General features: G+C 38.3%; 1 protein-coding gene across 6 annotated transcripts in view; it reads right to left on the bottom strand.

The window, feature by feature from the left end:
• LOC117875202 (isoaspartyl peptidase/L-asparaginase-like) overlaps positions 1 to 13,047 on the bottom strand; it is a 230,381-nt gene that overhangs the window by 161,037 nt on the left and 56,297 nt on the right. For all 6 annotated transcript variants that reach the window (XR_004645209.1, XR_004645210.1, XM_034766243.1 and 3 more), the window contains exon 3: positions 3,751 to 3,893. Coding sequence is in view for 4 of the 6 variants with exons in the window: in XM_034766243.1 (XP_034622134.1) it covers positions 3,751 to 3,893 (143 nt within the window). In the remaining 2 variants the exon portion in view is untranslated. The remainder of the gene's footprint in view (positions 1 to 3,750; positions 3,894 to 13,047) is intronic.

Here is a 13,047-nt window from a genome sequence, read left to right on the forward strand (position 1 = left end):
CAACTTAGAAATAGAACAGCCACCAGAACACTCATTTTATTTGAGCAGTGATACTAGTTCCATTTGGTTCTAGTAACAATCTTTCTCTATTTACTTTACAATTGTTTTAGTCTGTTAAGTGTATGAATAATATTTTTTCTTAAATACCATCTCTAAATATCTCATTTAAGAAGAAAGTTAAAGAAGATTGTCTATCAATTCATTTAATGTGAATGCTTATATCTGATGTGTGAACTATGACACTAGTTTATGGAGTCTCTGAAAGCAGTAAACTGTTATCCGAAGTGCTTTCTTTGTAAAAGCAATACTGTACCAGTAATACTGAGTAATTACTACAGTAATGAACAACTTTAATTATAATTATAAAAATTGTCTAGGGAAATATATATCTTGGAGGGTTGGGGTCAGGCTACAGCACATGATATTTTGAAGCAAGTTTTTGTTTAGGTGGATCCCTTTTACATCAGCCACATGATTGTTATGTATTTTTCTATAAATAAATTATTATAAACACATTATATGAATCATTTCTTTTCCATTTTGCCATTTCTGTTTTTAAATGTTGACCTATTCCCCTCATAGAGTCATAAATATAATCTTCACATTATCTCATTCTTTGGATTTCTCAAAATCTACATGTATATATTTTCCAAGAACCAATACAGTAATTCACATAAAAGATACAATACCTAATGTGAAATAAGAAAAGTATTAATTCCAACAACTCAATATACTATGGAATGAAACCTCTGAGAACATACAGGATTATTATCTTTTGGTAGTAATGGATTTATTGAGTTCAGTATCAATTATATGTGAATGGCTTGAGTGTAGTAGGGCCTATTTCTATGCAGCTGAGTAACATGGGTGAGACTGGTTGCTTAAAGTGTTCCAGGGTCAGCTCTTCATTTTGTGTTGGCCAGTTTCTGGAATACACAATTCCTGGAATTCACTTTTTTCAGCTTCTTTATGTGCTCCTTGAATGTCAGCATTCAGTCTGTGAACCCAAGGTACACCTGATGTTCATAGCAATCAAGGATTGTACCGTCCCATGATATCTGAAGTTTTCACATGGCCTGATAGTGTTTCAGGTGAATGGCACAGACTTGTCTTTTTCTAGGAATAACATTCAAGAACCATGTGAGATAATATTTTCCAAGTACACTCAGGGAACCACTTAGAGTGCACTTAGAATGTCCTCCAATCTTTCTGACTGGGTGGCGATGCAAAGGTGATCTGCATAAATGAATCTTCACACATCAGGGAATTCTTGTAGGTCATTTTTGTAGACATTAAACAGCAAGTGTGATGACACTGAACCTTGAGATAATCCATTTTGTTGAGTATGCCATTGACTTTTCTGAACATCCATCTCAGCAAAAAAATATTGATTCTCAAGCAGGGAGGAGATGACCTGGACCATTTTGCTTTTTCTCAGAATTCTTGTCAATTTCAGTAGAAGTGCACAATGGTTCATGGTGTCATAAGCAGCTGGCAGATCAACAAAAACGAACCCTGTAATTTTGCAGATTGAGAAACTATCTTTGATGTTTTGAGATGGGTTGCAACTTAGCCCTAGACTTGGTCATCAGTCAGCCTCTCTTCACTATTGGCTCTATTCTACACATCATCATCTGTGCATATAGCTTGTAGGTTTAGAAAAGGATACTGGGTGATAACTCTTTCCAGAGCTAGGGTCTTTATATGGTCTGATTAGTGCAATCACTTTGGCCTGTCTCCACAGCCCAAGGGTCTGTGTTGTCTCCATGCAAGAATTAAAGATGTCAAACAGCCAATTCTGCACTCTTGTGACAAAATGCAGTAATCATTCATTAGATACACCATTGAGTCCAGTTGCTTTTCCATGTTTCAGAGTTTTCATGGCTATTATAAGTGTCTTAGTGTTGAGTTGCTCATTGTGCACTTTGCTATCTGAGGAGTGGACAACATTCCTGCTTAACTTGTTTCTTTTCCTGTTTTACTTTGTGGCTGGCTTACCATTTAGGCTGAGTTAGTGTGCAACTTATCTGTGAGAGACTGTGGCAATGAGTTTGGGGTTTTGTCCATGAGAGTTCAGCTTGCAAATGTTAGCCCAGGCTTTACAGCACAGGTTTGTTGTTGCAACCATCTCTCTGCAATGGCTACACTGATCCTTTCCATTCTCTCATATAAGCATGTTCCTCAGTCCAATGGTTTCTTCACCAAACGGATCCAAGTCAAACAGTTCTGAATATTTTTTAGATTGTTTCTGGTCTGTTCTGAAAGCCCAAGTACAAATAATTTCCAGTGTCCCAGAGGGGTGTACTTTGGGGCAGTCTTCCACACCAGGGAAACAAATTCTCCATAACGCTCATGTGCCAGAGTAATATCACAGATGGATTAATCCAATTCAGAGGTAAAGGCGTCCCAGTCGGCCTTCCTAAAGCTGAATCTCAGCAGATACTTTGTTTTCCTGGGCTGTACTATAGCCTCTAATGGCACTTTCATTGGTCTATGCTTTGACCTTGGAATTGCTGCCATGACCTCCTTTTTGAAGTTGCCTGTATTTTGATGAATAACACAGGGTACGTTGGGATTGTACAGTTTGTTCCATCGTGTGCTTTGGAAGGTATATTTGTCATTGAAATCAGAGCAAGATCAAGTTGTTTGTCGCTGCCCACTTCTCAAATTCTTCCTTATTATTGTCATTGTTGGATGTTGTGACTATTGAAGTCCCCTATGACAAGGCATGGTTTTTCTGACAGGAGAAAGTTGGCTGGCCATGCAAACTGTTCAGCTGATGGCTTGTAAACAGAAACTACTGCGATTTGATCAATTCCTTTGTACCACAGTGTTTCGCAGTAGTGGTTTTCCCCTGTCTTTTGTCTGGTACAAGTATTGTGCTGCCACACATGTTGCTTTTTATGTTCACAGAAATATACATTCCAGGGATGTTTGGGGCTGTTGTCTCTCTCTGTGTTTCTTGCAAGCATGATATATGCTTTTATACCAGACAGAACATCAGCCTTCTCTGCAAAGAATCCTTCCACATTGAAACTGATGACTTTAGGTGTCCTTTATGATGACATCTATGTCTATTTCTACTGTGTTCTCAGTGCATGTTGTCAGATTTGGTGTCTCCCATGGTTAGTTGCAATCAGAGAGTGACAGGGGTCATGATGCAGATAGATAGATAGATAAATAAATAAATAAATAAATAAATATTTCCTTAACTGTTGCACAACCTAGTCATCATCAGCTGGCTGATTTTTGTAGGTTTTGTAGGTCGGAAGGAGCAATTTGAAGGAAGACAAGCAATGTCTTTAATGGATTAGTTCCATACATCAGGGGCAGTATGGAAGAAAGCATTAGCTTACATAGGAAATATTAACAAACCAAAAAATAAAAACTGTCTACACTTAAGGCCAAGTCTGATCCCACTGAGGTCAACAGAAAAACTTCCATTGACCTCAGTGGGACCAAGTTTTGGCCTTTAAACAGCATAAAATGCATTAAAAATTAAATTGTTAGTGCTAAAATAATAATATAATTTTCAATTGAAACACCTTACATATTTCACTAATTTGTCGTTGTGACAAATGACTGACAACAGATGTGATTAGTTAGATTATTTGTTTAACTTAACATTTCTCTCCCTGACCCTTTTACATTTTCTGGATCATTTTTAACAATTACACAATCTTATTTGTCCCCCTGTCAAGAAACATTAGAACTAAAACTGCACAGATAAAGAAAATAAAAGTTCTCTACCTTTTCCAAGACTGAACAAGCAAATGTCACCGGATTAGAAATGTTCCTGATGCAGGAGACTGCGCCAGCAGCGAGAGTTTTACCATTCATGATGATTGCATCAAGTTCCACATAACCATCAGCATTCAGTACAGCACCATGACCTGCAGGAAACCATTCCATTTGTAAAAGGTCAAACATTCTTAGCCTTAAGCTTTTGAAATGAAGCAGAGAAAACAATTTCAGAGCTATTTACTACCCTGTTCTCTGACAGCTTTTGTCCTGGCTTCCTGTAAGAGATATTTGCTTTTATAGTCACAATCCTTTAAGTAAATATGATGCTTGTGGCTACAAAAAAGCATTTGATTGTTTTCTTTGAGTCATAAAGCTTTTATCTTGTTTCTAAAATCATAAAGCCTGCTAGGCATTGCATTTTTCCAGTGGTATTGACTGATGTCCCTTCTCAACATTTTAGGTAATCATATAAGAGTATAGATGATCATAGAGCAACTCTAGTAATGTAGGAAGATATTTATTATACATGAAATATGTTTACTACTGAGGTAGACATGACTATTTTAGAGACAAGGCAAAACTGATTACTATTGTCAAGTTTCAACACTTTGCATTTCTAATATGCTTCTAAGCTATCTGCTTTTGGGGCATTTGAAAGAGTACATTCAGAGCCCCTTCAGAGCATTGTTTAAACATAGAACTACACACATAATCATTATCAAACAGGCTATTATGGCTGCGAAGAATTCTATCCAAATAGGAAAAAGAAAGATGCAACGTCAGGGTAAAGCAAAATGAACAGTAAAATGGTGCCTTACTAAAATTTCCACAAAGATGATATTAGTAAATGAAAAAAAAGTACTGTATTGTGAGGGAGGGATTAAAGAGATTATTATTTTCAAGTGAGCCATAGCCTTTAACATGTGTAGTGATTTTGGTCAATCTAGACAGCAGTGGGCATTTTTTCCATGTTGGAAATCCATGGCACAATTGTTAGTCTTTGGTTATGGCAAGCCTGGATTGGAATGTCAAGATTTTTTTTATTTATTTATTAGAGAGAAAAGGTGTGCGAGTTAATATCTTTTACTGGACCAATTTCTGTTGGTGAGAAAGACAAGCTTCCAAGCTTACACAGAGCTCTTCTTAAGGTCTGGGAAACAATCACTTTCCCAGTATGGTTGTGTCTCTCATCAACAGAGGTTGGTCTAACAAAAGATATTACTTCACCCACCTTATCTCTCTAATATCATGGGACTGACATGGCTACACCACCACTGCATACACAATTTTTCTTTTTGTCAGAACTGAGGAGTACTGGCAGGATATGCTGGCAAAGCTTGCATGGAAGATATACACAATATGCCATATGGCTACACTATCAGTCACTTGGATAAGCACTCAAATTCACCACCAAAATTATTACAAATCTGAAACAACTTCAAGACTATCCAGCAACACTTTTCTTTCAAACATTCCCACTAATGTTTCTCATTGCTCTCCTTTGAAAGCATCCCTAAAGCACCATCAGGTTTATGACTCTATAAATCTGTGAAAAGGCTTATAGTGAAATAACGGTCATCTGCTTCTAAATTAAAATAGTATCATAACACTAGGGGCTGGTATCTATAAACTTGTAACTCCTATAAGTAAAACATTAAATGGAGAAACAAATCCTTCCTAGACTTGATGTATATGACATAGCTGGGCAGTTAAGCAAAGGACTTCAGTGTAATAACAAGGGAAAAATAAAATCTTAAAGTTAAGGAAGAAGTACAAATGAAGCTGTTTATTTGTGTTATTGATATTCTATCTATGTTCATGATAGCCAAGCACTTTAGACATTAAAATCAACATCTGTCTAGCAATTAGCACAAACCAGCCACCTATCTTATCGATGGGATACCCTTGGGCTGAGGGCACAAATTAAGAAAAAGCCAGAGTGAACAAATCTTGACTTGTACCCTTAAAAATAATAATCACCAAACTTGGACTTGGGCAGAATACATGAGGGAGGAAATTCCAGTGCTCAAGTTGTTCCAATGAGAGTGCCTAAATCCCTGAGCCACGGGGTCCAACCCTACAGACAGAGAGCATAAACTTCGGGATGGAATGCAACTCCCACAGTAGGAAGAAGTAAACTCTGAAGCCCTAATTCAGAAAACCACACTCATGCTAAAAAGTGTTTCAAGAAACCAAATGGCACCACTCTTTGTGGGTGAAAATTGGGGAAGGAGCTTAAAATAGCCAGGTCCACAATGCTCTATAAACTTCTGAATGCTAACCCACCTTGAATAGAGCTGGTCAAGAATTTTCCAGCAGAACAGTTTTGTGTTGGGAAATGCTGATTTGCTGAATCAAAACTTTCTATCAATTAGATTCTGTAAAAACTTTTGATTGAAACCCAGCAGGTAGGCTAGCCAATTTCCTGCCAGCCCTCCCAACTGCCCAGCTCCTTGCCTGGCAGGCCTCTGGACTACTAGGTTCCCCAGACTACCTGGGAAGCTGGCTCACAGGCTGGACAGCTCCCTAGCCGTCTGCCTGCAGGTGGGTCGGTTGCCCAGCCCAGTCAGTGGTGGCTACCTACCTGGCCAGTTGCCTAAATGGCCAGAATTCCTGGGTTGCAGGCTTCCTAGCTGTCCTGTTTCCTTAGTAGTACTTACTCAGCTGGCCAACTCCCTGGGCTTCCTGGCTTCCCAGGCAGCAGGATCCCTGGGCTGCCTGCTTAACAGGCAGGCAAGTTGCCAGATGGTGAGCTGACCAGGTAGACAAGGAGCTGGCTGCTGAAACTGATTTTTTAAAACATGACATTCCAAATGCAAATTTTTTCACAGGATGAAAACTCTGGTCCCCACATACTTCTAACGATGTGCTGGAGCTGGATACAGATTGTTGCCTTGTGTCCCAAACTATGGTCTACATACAGCAGCCAGGATTCACAATGGTCTCCAAAAGCCATGTCAGAGTTGTGACTATTCCAGGCATTCTCACCTCTTCCACCTTTTTTAAACCATCTTCACTTTGGTAGATTTATTTTTATTGTTCAACTTTGTATTGAATAATGATCACATGGAATGGAAGAAACTGGGGACAGGGTGTGGTCTCCAGTCAACTCAAGCCACTTTAGAAATGTTTACACTGCACTGTAAACATAGGTCTGTGGGACCAGGGCTTGTGGACCCATGTTTCCAAGCCCACACCTGAGTATCCATGCTGCATTGCAAATCTGGACTTACAATTGCTGGATCCAGGTCTCACAACTATGCCAAAGCATTCATGCTGCACTACACTCACTTTCTGACTCAGGTCTGCAGCTAGATCTGTGTCCACACTGCAAAATTATAAGACTTGCATTCAAGTCACAGAGGGACTTGGGGCTCTGACCTATCCCCCAAGCAGGATCCTAAGACAAAGGTCCTGCATGCATGATGATTGAAATCATAGTCATATGTGTGTGGCTAGAAGGGGGATTTGAGATCAAACCTGAGTAAGAGCTTGGGCTTAGTGTGCAATGTAGACATACCCTTTGACCCACAGAGCCAGTGCAAAGTGGACAGACTCTGCCTGAAGGCTACCAGCAATGAATTCCCCATGCATAGATGAACTCTCCACTGGTATAAAGCTTGTGGAGGTAGAACAGCTGCCTCTTGTATCAGCTGCTGTAACTATTGCCAAGGCTATGTGGTGCAGGTTTGTGGAGATACACTCTTCCCACTCCCAAGATCTGAGCAGAGCTCTGCACTTAGAATGAATTCAGTCTCATGGAAAACTAGGGAAAAGAGTTGGTGGAGAACCACAAAAAGAAGGAGAACCACAAAGAGAAGGAGATGATTTCTGGCTTTTCTAACTAGGACTCCTTCTGATCATCCATCCTGACCTTGGTGTGACCTTACTTTTAAAACTGTTAAGCATGACATGCCCAATCTGGCATTGTTTGCTGAACTTCTCAGGCATTTAGCTGTTCTGGTTTCATTTCTACCTCTCCAACTACTGTTGCTTCTTGCTGTTGGTGGTGATGGTTATTAAATACTCCTCTTTCATGTGACAATTCCACAATTCAAGTGCTTCTTCTTTGGCCAATTCTTCTTCTCTACCTCTATGATTGCCTGTAACCACATTAACTTTAAATTCAGCCTTAAGTAGAAGTTCAATGCTGATGATGCCCAATCTCCATTTCCTTCAATGTTTTGGTCTTTTCATCACTTTCTGACTGCCTTGTTTTCTTTCTGTACGGCTTTTCACCATCTGATGTAGTCCTCCAAACAAGATGCGCGGGGACGAGAAACAGAAGGTCAGGAAAGAGAAAGTCAGACCAAAATGCAGTCTCATGCTTTCTCCATCTCTTTAAGACTCTTTGACCATACCTCAGCTTGTGAGACAGAACTCGGGTCTTGATTTCTCAGAATGGGGGGTTGTAAATTATATTAAATATTAACTTTCTTTCTAACAAGCTTTTCAAAACCAAAAAAATCTTATTTTTTTAGTAATTGAGCTTTTATTTCATATTTTCTATGGTGTATTATTTAAGTGCTATTCATGCTGACTGCATGAAATCTAAGGATGTAGCCTTTCATACTTTCTCCTTTAGATATCACTCACTGCACATCGGGGGGGGGGGGGGGGGGGGGGAAGGCTGATAATTTCAGAAGAACCCAAAACATTAACCATCAAGATGTATGTGCCTAACAGAGCAATCATGTCATTTTATTGTCTACTTTGTGTTTCTCCTCTTCCCCCCCAATCTTATCTGCTAAGACAAGATTGTTACCTCAGTCCAGCATGGTATGCTCTTTTGGCCTGTGGCCATGTCTTTACTTGTCTGGCAGGCATCTAGAAGATTTCTGGCCACTTGAAAAGACAAAAAAAAACCCACCTTTGACAAGGTCCCTCACCAAAGGCTCTTATGCAAAGTAAGCTGCCACGGGATAAGAGGGAAGGTGCTCTCATGGTCCGGTAACTGGTTAAAAGATAGGAAACAAAGGGTAGGTATAAATGGTCAGTTTTCAGAATGGAGAGAGGTAATTAGTGGTGTCCCCCAAGGGTCTGTACTAGGACAAGTGCTGTTCAACATATTCATAAATGATCTGGAAAAGGGGGTAAACAGTGAGGTGGCAAAATTTGCAGATGATACAAAATTACTAAAGATAGTTAAAACCCAGGCAGACTGTGAAGAGCTACAAAAGGATCTCTCAAAACTGGGTGAGTGGGCAACAAAATGGCAGATGAAAGTTAATGTTGATAAATGCAAAATAATACACATTGGAAACCATAATCCCAACTATACATATAAAATGATGGGGTCTAGATTAGCTGTTACCACTCAAGAAAGAGATCTTGGAGTCATTGTGGATAGTTCTCTGAAAACATCCACTCAATGTGCAGTGATAGCCAAAAAAGTGAACAGAATGCTGGGAATAATTAAGAAAAGGATAGATAATAGGACAGAAAATATCATGTTGCCTCTATATAACTCCATGGTGTGCCCACATCTTGAGTACTGTGTGCAGATGTGGGCACCCCATCTCAAAAAAGACATATTGGAATTGGAAAAGGTTCAGAAAAGGGCAACAAAAATGATTAGGGGTATGGAACAGCTTCCATATGAGGAGAGATTAATAAGATTGGGTCTTTTCAGCTTGGAACAGAGACGGATAAGGGGAGATATGATTGAGGTCTATAAAATCATGACTGGTGTAGAGAAAGTAGATAAGGAAGTGTTGTTCACTACTTCTCATAACACAAAACTAGGGGCACCAAATGAAATTAATAGGCAGCAGCTTTAAAACAAATAAAAGGAAGTATTTCTTCACACAACACACAATCAACCTGTGGAACTCCTTGCCAGAGGATGTTGTGAAGGCCAAGACCATAATAGGGTTCAAAAAAGAACTAGATAAATTTATGGAGGATAGGTCCATCAATGGCTATTATCCAGGATGTGAAGGAACGGTGTCCCTAGCCTCTGTTTGCCAGAAGCTGGGCATGAGCGACAGGGGATGGATCACTTGATGATTACCTGTTCTGTTCATTCCCTCTGGGGCACCTGGCACTGGCCACTGTTGAAATACAGGATACTGGGCTAGATGGACCTTTGATCTGACCCAGTAGGGTCATTCTTATGTAAATAATAATAGTCATCTGGGAAGACAGTAGATCATTTGAACCACAGTTCCCAGAACATAAGAAAACCATTTCATTTCAAGACAAGCTGGTGAGGCTGGACCATAGAAGAGCAATTTTCAATGCCTGCAATCAGATGGCAAGTGCTATAGATATTATATTTAGATTAGCTGGCCAGCTATCTGTGGTTGTCTCTGTGTCCCCACTCCTGAATTTCAATTAATTAAAAAACAAAGTGCCACGTGTTTTCTCTGCTGTATTTAAAAATGGGAATATAAAATTCTATTTCCCAATATCTTCTTTAACTTCCTGTCTTTTTCAGAACAAGAAACAAAATCTTCCTCCAAAGGCCAAATTCAGAACTGGTTTGAGCAGTTCAGCTAAACTTAGGTCAACAGGTTTGCACCCACTTATACAAGGTCTGAATATGGTCCCCAGTCATTAAGATTTTCCTTTGATTCACACTCTGGTTTTCTGACCTCACCTGTTTTTATTTTCCAGATTGTTCTGTATACTCCTCAAATATCACACTTCTTTCTGTTTTCCCTTCTCGTCTCTTCACAGTTGGTGGTATGTTCTTCTTTCATGCTGCTCTATCATCTGGAACAGTCTCTCTGTGTTTAATTGACTCTCTGACTTTTTCAAAATCCTATTTCAAGACTTGTCTCTTCTCTCTGGCCTATGACACCTGACCTTTGTAATAAAAATCAAACTTACTCCCTGAGCCTCTGAGTTTCCTTGTGTTCAATCATTCTCCCTGAAACTTATCCACTGTGTTCCTGTTTATTCTTACCTTCTACATCTGGAGATTTTGCTCTGTTATACATTGTGACCATGTGTAATTTACATTATTTTTCTTGCATTGGTAGACTGCATTCAGATATTAAAATAATATTTTGTGTGGCTATTGCTATGCAAAGACAAAGTTAATGTTATGACATATCATGTATCAAATTTGCAACTGTTATTCTATTCTGAAAATGCAAAACGCATTCCATATTTCCATTTAAAAATGTTTTCTTCTATATTATTTTATAATGCAAATGAATACCACCAAATTCTGAACAAAAATATTACATTTTTCAAGATGATCCATCAAATAGAAATATTCTGCAGGATTTTCAAATAGAACATTTGTTTTCAATTACGAGACCCAGCTAAACTGCTTAATTGTCTATATAGTGTGGTACTCGTTCAGATAAATTAAGTTGAGTTTGCCTTTTTGCCATGGTATTTTGAAGCTTTATGCATGCTCTGTGAAATCCCTCTTTGTGAAGAACTATGTATTTGCAAAACGTAAATCCCAGATATTCTTGTTGGATCTCATATATATCCTCTGTAAAGATAACTTTTCACCTATCACCATTTCAATACTGCCTCACCACATACTCATGCAACAACAAAATAGAAAGATTAAAATATATTTTATCACAAACACTTTTAATAACTATTATTGCATGACTGCTCCCATGATCCCTACGTCCATATTACTTGTTACAATGGATTTACCTTGTATATTTTTCGATTAATGTAGTACAAGTTGAATAAACAAGCTCAAATCTAAAATTCACTGGAAACTGACACAAATCTCTCAGTATTATCTAAACCCCATTTATGTAGACAGAACACAAATAATCCAATTTTTTATCCAGGCCCATTCACAACAAAACACATTGGTGGATTAAAATTGGAAAGAAAAGCTATGGAATCAAAAGTCACAAAATTCAAATCCAGATTTCAGTGATGTTTTAATGTGAGTTTTTAGTTCATGTTCATGTCAGGATTAAGTTCCTTTAATATCATGAGCTAAAATTTAAAGATGGAGTTCATAAAATTGAAAAAGTGGGTTAGATTGCTAAATCTGATTAATTTGTATTATCAGTGATGAATGATCAATTCGTAGCCATATACAGTAATTATTAACATATCATGTTGATTACCAACTTTATAATAATATATGGAAAGTCTGGATTACTCATTTTTTTTTCAATTTTCTATATACTCTTTAATATTTTTAAAGTGATAGGCTTCATAGTTTAAACTGAATAATGGAACTACAATAGGCACTGCATTAAAGGACTCATCACAAAACAATTTCCATCATTTACATATAACACTTTACAAAATAACTGGAAACTACCAAAAAATGCTTTATGTCAAGAAGCATGATCCAACTCTTCTTCCTTCCTGTCAGATTGTTCTGAAAGTTCCTACAAATCAAGCTTACTACTCTGCTTCACTGCTCAGTGTGGCTTCAGATTAATCTGCAGAGTGTCAATAAATCATAAACTCTTTTATTCATGCTCAAAGTGCATTCAATCAATTTTACCCACTGCTGAGCTTCTGGTATTATCAAACGTCTGATCTATCTTTGTGCATTTACTAAATAATTTAGGAAGATGATATTGACTGATTAGACATTAGTTTGAAGTTCACAGAATCTATAGTGATATTAAAATATTTCTAGTTGACAAAAAAACTCTTCAATTGTTGTTAGAATTATAGGATTGACACTTCATTTGCTTTTCTATAGTATACAAATTTCCTTTTTAACCAAAACATTTCCTTCCAAGGAAAACCACTTTGTTAACAGCGTGTCTTCTGTTAAAGCTAGCCTCTAGTCCATATCCCGTTCTCCTATGGAAATTTATTATCTGAAACAGTCCTTGATCCTCTGGTTAAAAAGAGGCAGGCATTGATTCTCTGGGGTTTATTATTCTATTACAGACAGGATGCTTGTTACAACGTAGATCACCAGGTTACCCATGGCTAGCTGGTACAGGAAGTCAGAGATACACACACAGAGAGATACAAAAGACAGTGGGCCAGCTCAAAGGCAGTTGATGAGCTAGACTATCTATACTGAAGATTCTATTCTATTCTAGATAGGTTCTTCTACAACCCTTATCACTGTAATATCTGAGCACCTTCCAGTAGTCCATTACACAATGTGACTATCATCTGTCACATGGTTTGTTCTTTCTCTCTCATCCTCTTGTCAGGGGGGATAATTGTTTTCAGTGTAGTGTTTGGTTTAGGCAGAAGGAGAGGTCCTTAGTTCTTGTGGGAGTTCATTCAATAGTTTCAGACTGGTCCCTGAGAAAACTCTGTTTACTACATAGATAAGCTTAAACCTTGTGGTAGAGAGTCCCATTGTGCCCGAGAAGCAGAACTGTCAACCGTGCT

This window comes from Trachemys scripta, chromosome 3 (assembly GCF_013100865.1).
Source record: "Trachemys scripta elegans isolate TJP31775 chromosome 3, CAS_Tse_1.0, whole genome shotgun sequence".
Lineage (NCBI taxonomy): Eukaryota > Metazoa > Chordata > Testudines > Emydidae > Trachemys > Trachemys scripta.